The sequence below is a fragment of the Carlito syrichta genome, unplaced genomic scaffold (assembly GCF_000164805.1).
Source record: "Carlito syrichta isolate Samal-C Ts95f unplaced genomic scaffold, Tarsius_syrichta-2.0.1 Scaffold311737, whole genome shotgun sequence".
NCBI classification, from domain to species: domain Eukaryota; kingdom Metazoa; phylum Chordata; class Mammalia; order Primates; family Tarsiidae; genus Carlito; species Carlito syrichta.
In genome coordinates this window covers 41451-56187 of record NW_007255833.1, presented here as the reverse complement: position 1 = coordinate 56187, position 14737 = coordinate 41451, and the positions used below count along the sequence as shown (strand labels likewise).

Sequence of the window (14737 nt, the reverse complement as noted above, 5' to 3'; positions counted from 1 at the left end):
TGAGACTCCAACTCAAAAAAAAAAAGAAAGAAATTTCGACTCTCACACTCCCTTCCAGCTAACACTTATTGATCTGCTCCCCTTAAAGCAAAACTGCCCAGAGTTCCAACACGCTGTCTACTCTCTCTCTCTCCACCCTCTCTTGAATGCACAACAGTCTTCTTCGCCTGGCCACTCCCCTGAGATGGCTCCAACCCCTGCCTTCCACCACGAATCACAGCAGTCAGTTTTGCGGCCTCCAGCAGTGCCGCCGCCCTCTATCCTCTTCACCTGCCTCCAGGACATAGTGCTCCCGTGTGCTGGCTCCTCCCTCAGCTGCCTCTTTTCCACACTCTGACCTCTGCAGAGCACCCAGGCTCAACTCTCAGATAAACTTTCCTCTTACCCTGCACTGGATCCCATAACCTGACCCAGCTCGAGCTCAAAACCATCTGGACACTGAAGCCTGCAAATTCTCATCCCCAGCACGAGGCTTGCCTATGAAGTCCAGACTTGTATTCCTACTCAGATGTACAATGTCTAATTGAAAATGGTCAAAACCCCCATGACTTTCCCTTTACACAGACAAAAACAAAACCGGCCACTCCCCAGCAGAGCCCTCCTGCCACATCCCAGGAAAGGGCAGCCCTGTGCTTCCAGCTGCTCATGGCATCACCTTCTCAGGGCTTTCCTGAGCCAGCTTAAAACAGAAATGCCCTCTCCCACCTCTGGCCCTTCTCCACCCCTCTCTTTTTATGCTCTTTCCCATAACATCTGTCTCCTCTGACTTCACTTCCACGTTACTTCTTGGCTCCCCATCAGCCTTCTCCCTCACTCAGTGCTCACCTTCACCCACTGGCATAAGCACCATTCCATTTGTTCACTCCAGGGCATGAGACAGCACTTGGCATGCAATAGACCCTCAGCAGGGCTGGGGGCATGATTTCTGTAATCGCGTGGCATTGCCTTCACCAATAAGGGCATGCAAATCCCTTTAATGGCTTCCTTTCCTTTCTCCCCAGAGACTACTACAAACCACCACCATTTTCTTTTAAGGTCACCACTTCTCATTTGGAGCATGAGGCCTTATGTCATACTTTGCGGGAAAAAACATGGTGACTGGACATGAACTGCCTCGCCATGCTCTGCCCTCCCCCCTAGACTCAGTCACATCCTTAAGCTCCTTCCTCTACTGTGCTCAAGCCTCTTCTCTCCCACCCTCCCTTTCACCTTCTTTCCAGGGCACTGATGGAGCTCTGGTTCCGACCTCTCTGTCCCACTGGGAACCCCGCTGTTCTCAAAGTCAGTCTCCCTATTCTCTGCAACCTCAGGAAGCTAGATCTCCTTTAGGCCACTAGCAATTCTGAAGAGAAGAGTCAGAGCCTCCCTCCTGGTCCCAAGCCCCCACACCCCACACAAGAGCCATGGCCCAGTCTCCTCCTTGCTCAGGCCCTAGCCTTCCCTCAGTCACGGGCCCCTGACACCTCCCCTGGGCTCTCCTCGGTGCACGTCAGGTTTACTTTCTCATGACCAAGAGACCCCCAAACCAGTGCTCTTCATTGCCACCTTTCTACTGAAACTCCTTTTCCTTGAAACTCTCTACTACTTTTGCTTTTGTTGCACTGCTCCCCACAGGTTCTCTTTCTCACTTTTGTTGAGTTTTTGCTTCACGTTGTTTTTGTTATTTCAACCACAAAGACATCTCATACTACACAGGCTCGGGACAGTCCTGCCATGGCCATGGTCCACCCCGACTGACACTCCAGTGACACAGACACTCCACCGGCACACCAGCTGCTTCTGGACTTTGAGTCTCTGTTCTCTCACACCTCTTCGCATTTACAAGTGTTGCCCCAGCTGATCTCTCACACCAAACCCATAAAAGTAGTCTGACATGGTCTGAATTTATTTCTATTTCCCTCTTTATAAGTTATTTAAGGACAGAACCACAACTCAATAAAATGTGATAACTAAAAGAACAAATCTCCATCAAGGAAGACAGCCACATTAACTGGTCATGACTTAGAAGCCATGAATGTTCAACTTAGAAGAACAATTCCATAAATCAGCTCCAGAATTTAGAACTCAATAACTGCGTATTGAAATTACAATTCTATTCTGCCAATTTTCCTTCCCAAGTAAACGATAATTTTAAAATGAACACTTTAGATATTTGGATTTTCTTTTTTTTTTTGAGTTGGAGTCTCACTCTGTCGCCCAGACTGGAGTACAGTGGCCGCTCCCAGCCACTGCAGCCTCAACCTGCTGGGCTCCAGCAATACTTCCGCCTCAGCCTTCCGAGTAGCTGCAATTACAGGCACACTACCACGCCCGGCTAATTTTTTTATGTATTGTAGAGATGAGGTCTCACCAAGTTGCCCAGGCGGGTCTCAAACCCTCGGGCTCAGGCTATCCACTCACCTCAGCCTCCCAAAGCGCAGGATTACAGGCTGAGCCACCAAGCCCGGCTGATATTTGGATTTACAAAGAAAGAGAAAACTAGCAAAAAGTATTTTAAAAGGTATAATTTAACCTTAAAAGTTTCTTCTTTGTTGAACTTTCTGGAGTCCTGGGATACTTAGGTGTCCGTTTCTGGGGTGTATACAAGACGGTCTCTGTCGATTCTGCCCCTGGGTCTATCAGTCTCTTTATAACCTGTCTTGTATCCAATCCAAACTCCATGTGGTATTTGTGAGGGGATTCTGAATCAATGAATAGGACATTTTCCGAGTCAACTTCTTTTTCACTATCTGATGAATATTCCAAAATTTCTGTAGAACTTGACTGGAAAAAATAAAGAGAAATGCAATTAAATATTAAGAATTCTTAATTCTAGTTCATATTTACAAACATCAATCATCCTATTCTTTTATGACTCTATTCCCCAACACAGTTTTTTAAACAGTAGCTTAAACTTCTGTGTTGACACAAAATCCAAAAGTAACCAAGACAAGAAGAAATTAAATTAACTATAAAACAGGCTCTCTCATAGAACCCACTGAAATCATTACAAATGCTTGAATCTTCTTTTAGCAAACTAAAAGATAGTGCCATGTGCACAGCAGTCTCCAAAACTGAACCAGAAACACGAATCTGAGAGCGAATCTAGTTATTACACGAATCTAGTTATTACAACCTGATGCCTGTTGGAAAAAAGAATTTCTCAGATTTTAAAATTTAACATGGAACTAAATTTTCATTATTTTCATAAACCAAATTTCTTAAGGTATAAACTACTTAGTTTGCCAAAGTCATCTCCAACAGCAAGATATAAACCTGACTTTCCCCCACACAATTCCAATATGATATTTCAGAAACTAGTTTGAAATTGCAAATATCAACAAGAACTATTTAAGAATATGAGTCGCTCTCTTTTTCCTAACATTTGCTAAAACATTTCTTTCTCCTACTTAAATTTCTAAACTTTCAAAGTAAGATTTTTATAAAAACTGGGTTATAAAACAATAATTCATATCACATGGTTAACCCTGGAGGGAAGAATAAAAACTTCTTCTGATTTTTTCTGCCTCTGTCTAGATACACACTAAAACGTCTAGGCCTGATAGGGTTTAATTTTCCCATGACTTGGTTTTGTAGGTCATTTCCATGTTGTTCTGTGTCAGGAAAATTCACCCTTCAATATTCTAATATCCAGTGTATATTGGGAGACCTAATTTAGTACTCTGGTGTTGCAGGGTAACACTAGTCTTCATCACTTGCTAATCTACATAAAACAAAAAGCCTTTTCTGAGGATTATATAACTAAATCATTTTTAACAGTCTTAAAAAAGACCATCTCATCCCATAATCCCACTTTCTATGAGGCCTACTGACAATACAAACAAGTCAACAACAGATTTCTAAAGTAAATGAACAGTTTAATTCCACGGTCTTCACCATTTCAGTTTTATTTCCCCCACCCCCCAAAAAATCGCTTCAGGTACCTGCCAACCCATCCATAAACACTAGGGCACAGGTTCCTTCAAAAAGATAAGCTTCTGAACAAATATTCAAAAGGAGCCACCAAAAGAATCAGAGCAGTTTAGACCGAAAGGAAGCTCTTTTCTTGCACCTCGTCCTAGAGCAGGTACTCTTGCCATCTGGGGCCTGACTGTGTGGTGGGGCCCTCTTGTGCACTAGCGGGTATTTAGCAGCATCCCTGGCCTCTGCTCACGAAGATGACAGGATTACTTGCCCCATCACAACAAACAAAAAGATATCCAGATGTTTCTCTATGTCTCCTGGGGCAAACCATCCCTCCATGAGAACCACTGTCCTAGAAATGAGTCAACAAATAGCCAATCACAGGCAGTCTGGGCCAGGGACATGCAAATGTGGAAAGGAATCGTGTCACTTCACTTCGTGGGAATGGGGGAGGCCCAATCCAAACATTTATAAAATGTGGCAGAAGTACTGCGATGGAGGTGTTGCTTAGGCTCCAAGGAGAACACCTAGCAGCAGTGGCAAAGCCAGGTAAGGCACAAGGGAAGAGAAGAGTTACAGTGGTGGAAAAGGTATGCTTCCCAGGATCTGCCACCTGCAGCTGAATGCCAAGTATTAATTAGACACAGAGGGGAGGAGTACATTCCAGGGAGAAGAAAGAGGAGGACTAGAGTCCATATTCTGAGGCAGCTGGGACCGCTGGCAGCTTTAAACAAGGGCTCACAACATCAGATGTTAAACGTGGAATGGTCGTCCAAACAACATTCTGAAGAACAAACCACAATATGGGACAGAGGGGAAACCATATGGCAGGGAGGGAAGGCAGCTAACTAGAAAACTCTTCCATAATGAGAACACAACATAAAGACGACCCGAGTGCTATTTGGAAGAGAGAGAGTTGGACTTGGGGGAAAAAAAACAAGGGAAAAAATGCAACAACCAAATTCAGTATCAAGACATACATCTGGTGGCAAGTTGCTAATCTGAATCTGGTTTGGATGCGTTAATGTTACAATGCCTATCAGGTAGAGAAGGAAAAACTGACCAATAGGCAGTGGCTCTATGGGTCTGCAGTGTTAAGAGTACTGTGGAATAAAGATACAGTTTCAGGAATCATAAGATGAGAAACAGTGTGTAATGGCATGAGAGTTGAAGAAAGATTGTCTAAATGAAAGTCTATGTAAAACTCTGAAGGAGAAGACCCAGCTTGAAACCTAGAGAATGTTGTCAACATTCAAGCAGTCTTCAGCTGAAAAGAGACAGAAAAGTATTTTGAATATGACAAAAGAGAGACTAAACAGATATAAGAAACCTATGGCACCTTGGTAAAAATGTATCTTAAAGAATAAATGGAAGGTGAAGTGAAAATAGACCTGCTAGTTATTTTAGTAAGTCTGAACATGCATATTTTATTTTCTTTCACAAAAAGGATAGCATAGTGGGCATAACAATGTTGTAGTTACAAATCATGAAAAAAAAAAAATCACAAAATCCAAATGAATTTCTTCAGTAAAGAATTCAATAGCAGTAAGAGTGGCAAGATTTAATAGCACCTCAGGTAGTACTGTGGAGTTTCTAAGCATCAAACCATGATAATAAATTATAGGTGCTTTTGGTTTAAGCTATCACTTCTTCATTGAGAACTAGCAAATATATAAGAATACACTGGGCCAGGCACAGTGGCTCAAGACTGTAATCCCAGCGCTTTGGGAGGCTGAGGTGAGCAGACTGCCTGAGCCCATGGGTTCGAAAACAGCCTGGGCAACTTGGCGAGACCTCATCTCTACACTAAATTTAAAAAATAAGAAATAAAAAAATTAGCCAGGTATGGTAGCACATGCCTGCAGTTCCAGCTACCTGGAAGGCTGAGGCAGAAGGATTGCCTGAGTCCAGTGGGTGGATGCTGGGGTGGACGTGCGTGTGCCACTGAACTAGATTTGGCAATAGGGTGAGACTCCAACTCAAAAAAAAAAGAAATACACTGAACACCTACTACCTGTGTTATCTTAGCTGCTATAGTAATACAAAGACAATTTTCAAATCTATCCTTGCTTTTGCATACTTATAATCAACTTAAAAATTGAAAAAAAAAACCTAAACTAAAATTACAAAACATTTTTGGGCAATTCCAAATGCACTGTACTGTAGATGAGTAATGGAAAAGAAAGATCACTTGGGGCAGTAGTAGCCTAGAAAGTACCGATAAAGGTAGCATTTGACCCTTACATTTTTTGTGGTCTCAGCCGTACTCTTCACTAAGCAGGCTACCTTAGGCAATTTTCTTAACTTCCCTATGCCTATGCTTCTTCAAATCGATGCTGCAATAATACCTAACATATTAGGCATGTAGTAAATGTAAGTTATTCTTTTTAGACCCTATAGTAATTTACATATGTATTTTTGTTTTAAATTTTGTACTTTTTTTCTTGGTTTCTTTCTTTTTTTTTTTTTTGAGTTGGGGGTCTCACTCTGTCACCCAGGCTGGAGTGCAGTGGCACACTTATGGCCACCACAGCCTCGACCTCCTGGGCTCAGACAATCCTACCACCTTAGCCTTCCAAGTAGCCAGAACTACAGGCATGTGCCACCATGCCCAGGTTTGTTTTTTTTTTTCCTTGATTTCTAAGAGGATTTCTATATAAAAGACAATAAGGAACACAACAAATAATATCTCCAGCAGACAATAAAAAAGACAAATGCTTTCCAGGTGTGATGGCTCAGGCCCCAAATCCCAGTCCTGTGGGAGGCCACTGCAGGAGAATTGCTTGAGCCCAGGAGTTTGAGACCAATCTAGGCAACACAGTTAGACCCCCATCTCTACAAAAAAAAAATCAGCCTGGCATGGTAGCCCTTGCCTATAGTCCCAGCTACTTGGAAAGCTGAGGCAGAAGGATCGCCTGAGCTCAGGAGGTCAAAGCTGTGGTGAGCCGTGATCATCACTGCACACCAGCCTGGGTGACTGAGTGAGACCCCAGCTCAAAAAAACAAAAAAACAAAAAAAAGTTGTCTTAACCAGCAGAGCAAATCATGTATTCTTCGACCCCAACTCAAAAAAAAGATGTCTTAACAAGCAGAGCAAATCATGTATTCTTCATGTTATAACAGTTACATATTCTACAGTTATAACAGGAACCAAGATGAAATGAACACCTTTAGGAAAAGATAACTACAAGTCACTGCTTTAGCATTTTGTATTTCAGAACTTTCCTCAAGCCTATAGCCCCAAATGAACACAGAGGGACTGTCTTCACATGAACACAAAGAGGATTCAGAGGACCTATGGGCTCACCAGACACCAGCGATCTTGGACGGAGTCTTATAATGAGGAGCACATGATCTTTTAATGAGGATGCTGTGTGCATGAACAAATGTGAGCAAAGACATGTGCGTCCAGTGTGCAGAGGGTAGGGGGAATAGTCAAAGACAGGTCAAAGGTGACAGCAGGTTCATAGGTTCAAGCTTGTATTTCATCCCTACACTGCAGAATGAGATTGATGGGAAAGAAGGGCCATGAGCTTTGAAACAAAGCAGACTTATTTTTTATCTCAGCTCAACTATTTAATTGTTTAGTGACTTTGGACAAGTTATTTGATGCTACCATTTTGAGTTTAATCATCCAAAGATGGAAAAACTATTTGAGAAATATTTCTCTCTCTCTCTCTCTCTCTCTCTCTCTCTCTCTCTGTCTCGCACACACGGTATTGTCTTGCAAGGACAGAGAAGCTGTAGCTCATTAGTTTTTATTGCTATATCGTATTCCAAAGTGGTTAGCTTCTCTGCGGGATATGGCAACCAGGGGATTGGTGGATAGTTCATTGTCCTCTTCAGCCATAACTGGTAGATTCCTCTCCAAAGATCCTGTGCAGACAGACACACCTATTAGCAGGGTTTGAAAGCTGTGGCACATCATCAGCATCACTGATCTTTCTTAAGAGTCTGAATTTTTATGTATCTGTGGGTGTACAACGGTTCTTCTCTCTTATTTAAATCTGTGTGTCCCTGATTATTCATAGTGTTGAGCATCTTTGTACTTGTTTATTAGCACTTCGCTTTTCTTCTTCACTGAACTGCTTGTTCACATTCTTTGTCCATTTCTCTAGATAAAGCAGCAATAAATTTTTTAACTTTCAATTTTTTTATTTTAAAAATGTAAGTAAGGTACAATTCAGGGTTAGGTATACAAGTGCTCATCTTACAGGCAAAGTTTAAGCCTCCCTTTGGTCCCCACTTTGCCTAGTTTGAGATCAGGGACTCTTATTGATGTTGCGTCTCCCCCCACCCCCCGCAGTTTCCAGCTATTGCCAATACCTTTTGTATAGTATTATAACAAATGTTCTGGGTGTACTTATGAGTGAGAACATGTGGTACTCAGTTCTTTGTTTCTGTGATAGATCACTCAGTATTATAAACTCTAAGTCCATCCAAGTTGCTGTGAAGTTCATAATTTTGTTTGTTTTTGAGTTGGAGTCTCACTCCTTCACCTAGGCTGGAGTTCAGTGGCATGCACGCTTACGGCCACCCCAACATCGATCTTCTGGGCTCCAGAGATCCTTCCACCTCAGTCTTCCAAGTAGCCAGAACTACAGATGAGTGCTACCACACCTGGCTATTTTTTATTTTATTGTAGAGACAAGGTCTCGCCAGGTTGCCTGGGCTGGTCTCAAACCTGCGGGCTCAGGCAATCCACTTGCCTCAGCCTCCCAAAGTGCTGGGATTACAGGCTGAGCCACCGAGCCTGGCCAATTTTGTTCTTTTTTATGGCTGTGTGATATTCCATTGTGTATGTACCACATTTTCTTTATCCAGTCCAGTTTCGATGGACAGCACGGTTGGTTCCATATTTTTGCAATTGTAAATAGTGCTGCAATAAGCATGTGTGCAGGTATCTTTGTGTAGAGTTATTTAAAAGTTCCTCAGGATATATTCCCAGAAGGGGGACTGCTGGGTCATATAGGAGGTCACCTTCTAGTTCTTTTAGGAATCATCGCACTGTTTTCCATAGAAGTTAAACTAGTTTGCAATCCTACCAACAGTGTGGAAGCATTCCTTTTCTCCACAGCCTAACCAGCATCTGTTGTTTTTTGTTTTATTAATGATGGCTGTTGTTACTGGGTTTAGGTAGTATTTCAATGTGATTTTGATTTGCATTTCTCTGATGATGAGTGAGGCTGAGAACTTTGTCATGTGTCTGTTGGCTGCCTGTATGTCTTCTTTTGAGAAATGTCTATTCATGTCTTTTGCCCACTTTTGAATGGGGTTGTTTGTTTTCTTCCTTTTGGCACATTTGAGTTCCTTGCAGGTCCTAGATGTTAGACCTTTGTCAGATATGCAGTTGGCAAATATTTTCCATTCTGTGGGCTGTCTCTAGGCTCTCTTGATGTTTCTTGTGCTTTGCAGAAGTTTTTCAGTTTGATGAGGTCCCACTTGTCAATCTTATCTCTTATGGCATGGACCTTTTCCGGTTTTGATCAGAAACGGGTTGCGATTTTTGTACAGGTATCTCCTGCATTTTCTAAGATTCTTAACATTTGAGATTTTGCATTTAGGTCTTTGATTCATTTGGAGTTGATTTTTGTGCATGGTGATAGGTAGGGGTCCTGTTTCACTCTTCTGCAAGTGGTGAGCCAGTTTTCCCAGCACTATTTACTGAATAGATTCTTCTCTCCCCAGTGGTTGTCAATGGAGGCTTCGTCAAATGGAGTTGGTTGAAAAACTGAGATTTTGCTCCATTGACCTATATTTTACTACCTGGATTCTTCTGCTGAAGTTCAGGTTTTGGCAACCTTGCCTTTCCATTTCCCACAGGTGATATGCTATGCTGTCAATTTGTACTCTTTCCACTTTCTTGATGTGGGGTAGACATTCCCCTCTTAGCACTGCTTCTTGGCATCAGAACAGTTTGGTAAGATGTTTCTTCACTTTCATTTGTTTCCAGAAAACTTTTCATTCCTGTTTTGATTTCTGTGTTGACCCAGGAGTTCAGCATCATGCCCAGGCCACAATGCTCTTACAGGGCTATTTTGTTTTCATATGGCTTTTGTGTTCACAGGTGTGTGTTTCATTTGCTCCCTCCCCAGCAGTCACCAGTCTCTGGATCTCAGGACCTGGTGCCAAGGCTCTGGAGCCCAGTCCAGGCTTGGGTTGGGTTTTCCCTGCTGCTTCCTTGGGAGTCTGTCTCAGGCTCCCTCTCTGCGTGCCCTCTGCAGCCCTAGCTGCCAGGGTTCGGCTTCCTCCAGAGGATCTTCCTGGGAAAACCTCTCAACTTGTCTGCTGCTAGGTCTCCTGTTCCTGTTGCATGCGGCTGTATTTGGTCCAGTGTGGCGTCTGTCTCTCTGGCATTGTGCACTTGGAGATTCCCCTCTGGGCAAACTCAGTCGATTTCAGAAGTGTGCAGAAATCACCCCTCAGTCAAAGGGTGCAGGCTCCTCAAAATTGGTCGAGATAAAGCAGGTCTCTGCCCAGTCCCAGGACAGAGAAAAAGTCCCTCCTCTGGTGAGACTCAGTTCCAGATTTCCTCCCTGCGCTTTCTCCATGGTCCCTGCTGCCACAGGTGGTAGTGTGGGTCGTGGGCCAGGAGCCAGGGGTCGAGAGGCAGCTGATCTCCTCTGTCTTTTCCCGAGAGATGTGCCAGGGATGGTGGATCCTTCTGCGAATGCAGAGCAGCAGCAAACTGCAGCGAACTGCAGTCATTTCTGCAGGGGGGCCCCAGGCACTCTATCTGCATCTCCCCTCAGTTGGAAATTCGTTTACCCACTTGTACACAGAAATGAACACAGATTTGTCCTTCTGCATGCTCACCCATGCAGAGACTCTCACACTACAACCGAATCCATTGCCATCTTGCCCCTTTCACTTCCAACAATGAATTTTTTTTTTTTTTTTTTTTTGAGTTGGAGTCTCACTCTGTCGCCCAGACTGGAGTGCAGTGGCCACTCCCAGCCACCACAGCCTCGACCTGCCGGGCTCCAGTGATCCGTCCGCCTTAGCCTTCCGAGTAGCCGGTGGCTCAGCCTGTAACAATGAATTTTTTAAACACCGCAAACTACATGTTGCACAGATACAAAGAAGTAGTCACAAAATTGCTACTGAAATTTAAAAGGAACAAAGTAAGAACTTAATGTGCAGTACTGACATCCTTTTTCAGTACCTTAAGAAAATTCTTTCCACCAAAGATTATACAACCTTCTTTTTTTAGTAGAAGTCTCACTTTGTTGCCCAGGCTGGAGTGCAGTGGCACACGCATGGCCACCACAGCCTCGTCCTGCTGGCCTTCCAATGATCCTTCTGCCTCTGCCTTCCAAGTAGCTGAAACCACAGGTGCACACTACCACATCTGGCTAATTCTTTTTATTGATTATAGAGACGAAGTCTAGCCATGTTTCCCAGGCTGGTCTCGAATGCCTGGACTCAGACAATCCTCTTGCTTCCACCTCTCAAAGTGCTAGGATTACACGAGTAAACCACTACACCCAGCTAACCATTGTCACTCCTGATATGTCACCTATTGCTGCATGGTAACCAGATATACTTGAGCAAAATTTTTGTTCCTTGGAAATTTTTATTCTTCACCAAATCATTTTTATGAATAAATGCTTACTTTGCATAAATGATGATTTTTATGCACCAAAATGAAGATTTAAAACATTTTTCTTTTCAAACACATTTTCCAACATGTTTTCCTGTTATCTTTGGAAAGCTAAGCGCTGGTACCCTCTAAAAACTTTCGCAGAAGATATACAGCCAGGTTACACAGATAATACAAAAGAGTAAATAAGAATATTTTATAACAGAAAAACAGCTGTGGTTATCAAATTCGGAGTAAAAAATTGACTATGTAGCTAATATCATAATTTGCTAATGTTTAAAATGCAATAAAATTATTACCAACAGGATTTTTTTCTACCTGATGTAAGAACTTCAGAAGGAGTCTTAGGAGTTAGTGATTAAATATCACACACAACAAGATTAAGATATGACCAATGGCCAGGCTCGGTGGCTCAGCCTGCAACCCCAGCGCTTTGGGAGGCCGAGGTGAATGCACTGCCTGAGCCCACGGGTTTGAGACCCGCCTGGGCAACTTGGCGAGACTGCATCTCTACAATAAACCAAAAATCAGCCGGGCGTGGTAGCGCGTGTCTATAATTCCAGCTACTTGGAAGTCTGAGGCGGCAGGATCGCCGGAGCCCAGCGGGCCGAGGCTGTGGTGGCCGGAAGCGTGCCACTGCACTCGTCTGGGCAACGGAGTGAGACTCCAACTCAAAAAAAAAAAAAGATATGGCCAATGAGTAGTTCCTATGAAACCAGTCACTAAAGGCAGTCATCTGGCACTTTTTATTGACCTGTCTTTGGCTGAAGCCACTTGCAATTTACCAAAACCATCAAGCATTCAATCTCTTGTCTGTTTCCAAAAGTCGGCAATAAAGCTGTCGCAGACAGACAGTGCCATTTATGTCTAACTCCCTTTCAGAAAACCAACTGCCCTGTCCACAGAGGGATGCATCGAGTAGTCGCGGGAGGAAGAGGAGGGTGGTTGGAGTGAGGAGTTCCCACATCTCAGCAGTCACGTGTTTACTCTAAGGCCTCCTTCAGGGTCAGAATGGTCTCAAGTAGACAACTGACCAAAGCTAAGACAATCAAATCGTTTTTCTCCAGATTTTGAACTGAGAGATGCATAGTCTGAAAAGTAGAAGTTAAGCTACAATAACGAAAAGTCTCAGTCGGGAATGGTGGCCTCACATCTGTAATCTCAGCACCCTGGGAAGCCAAGACCGGAAGATCACTTGAGCCCAGGAGTTAGAGACCAGCATGGGCAACATAGTAAGACCCCGTTCTCTACAAAAAAAAAGCTAGGCATGGCGGCATGTGCCTACATATAGTCCCAGCTACTCAGGAGGCTGAGGTAGAAGGACTGCCCGAGCCCAGGAGGTCAAGTCTGTGGTAAGTTGTGATCGTGCCACTGCACTCCACTCTGGGCAATAGAGTGAGAACCCCCCAAAATAAAGTCTCTAGGTGAAAGGTCCAGGAGTTCCTGCTAGTGAGGTTACCAGGACCGCTGGAAGCCCGGTTCATCCTTCAGCTTCATCTTACATCACTCAGTATTTGCAGCACTGTTCCAGTGAACTTCCTCCTCTTTTTAAACTAGGTAGATTTGGTTTCTGTTACTCACAGCCAAGAGGTTAACTACCTGCTAAATATTTCCAAATAGAGAAAATATTCCCTTAAACAAATATTTACTTAGCAAACACCATGTGTAAGTTGTTATTGAAGATAGAAAATTTAATGAGACAATTCCATAAAGAGCTTAAAACAAAATAAAAGAGATACTATAAGCATGGCTTACATGAAATGTTCCAAATGGACAACAAATGGAGCCATTATTTCTGGATCATCCAAAACCACCAGACAGACTGGAAGAGGCAACACCTATACCAAGCCTCAGAGGACTGGGAAATTCTTACAGATAAAGATACAAAAAAGAGGAAAAAAGGCACATAAGACAGGAAAGTACAAGGAACATGCATGATCTATACACAAGTCCAGACAACTGAGAGTTTAGAGTTCACATTGGAAGCAAGAGACAATAACATGAACAATATAATCCTACAAACTGGGTGAGGAGTGGGTTGTGCAGGATCTCAAATACCAGTTTAAGAGTTAAGACATCTCCTGAAGAAAGCAGAAAGCTTGTGAAGATTTCCGAGTGGGCAAGGAGGATGAATTTGCAAGGTACATGAAAACTGTTCTGGAGGCTGCATACAGGATAGGTTTGAAGAAGGGAAATAGTAATGCAGGGAAGATCCACAGGTGGGTACTGTAAAGCATCCGTGCAGATTTCTCTACATTTCAGAGTTGTCTTTCTTCTTAGATGGTTCAATTCACTCATCCACAGATATCTGCATTCAACAAGTTCAAAATTAAACTATTAATATATTCCTCAAAACTAGTTGCTTTCCCCAGGATCTCCTCTATCAGTAAGTAACCCGTGTTCCACCCAGGTGCTCAGTCAGAAACCCCTCGATCATCCATTAATCAGCATATTAGACCTCCAGAGCTACCTCAAATGTGCCACTTCCCTCCATCGCCCCGCCGCCCAGCACCGCCGCCCAGCACCGCCGTAGCAACAGTCTGAGCTGGTCTCTCTGTCTCCCACCCTGGTTAACCCTCCACATCACAATCAGAAGATCTGACTTGGATCACTGCACTCTCCTCCCTGAGACCCTGAAAGTGACTTCCCAGTACGCTTAGGATACCATGCAAACATCTGACCACCGACTGTAAGGCCTAGTGCGGCCCTGTTCCCTCTGGGCCTTGGCTCCTGACTGCCCCCCTGCTGGGACTCCCCAGCTGCTCTGTCCTGCTTTCAAGCGTTCATGTCACATTCTTCCCTGCCTTGTTGACGTCACATCCCTTCCTGCCCTAGAATCTTCCTGCCCAAGTCTCCTCGTGTTTCTATATCCCCTCATCAGAGAGAGTCTCAGAAATAGGCGGGTGCCAGGGCTGGGGTGATAGCAGTAAACTCACATCTGTTCCACTTCCTCCTTATTTTCTGGAACGTGAGAAAATAAGGTTCACTTCAACTAAAGTGAAACAAAAACAACGACAAAAGCATCATCATCAAGTTCCTAGACTAAAAAATAGTGACAGGAAACTACTCATTATATGTAACATCTCTGCTGGGAGAGGCATCCTCTAAGAATGAGGAAACACAGGGGACAGTTCAGTGTCTTGCTCAAGGCCTCCCTGCACTCTACGAATGGAACCAGCAGGTAGCCCACTTCTCGCCACTCCTGACTCCACTCTTTTAAAATGCTGCCCA

General features: G+C 43.7%; 1 protein-coding gene across 1 annotated transcript in view; it reads right to left on the bottom strand.

The window, feature by feature from the left end:
* The window catches only part of LOC103271527 (DNA repair-scaffolding protein-like), a 194703-nt gene that overhangs the window by 164360 nt on the left and 15606 nt on the right, over positions 1 to 14737 (bottom strand). The window contains exon 4 of the mRNA XM_021718036.1: positions 2513 to 2763. Within this exon, the coding sequence (XP_021573711.1) occupies positions 2513 to 2763 (251 nt within the window). The remainder of the gene's footprint in view (positions 1 to 2512; positions 2764 to 14737) is intronic.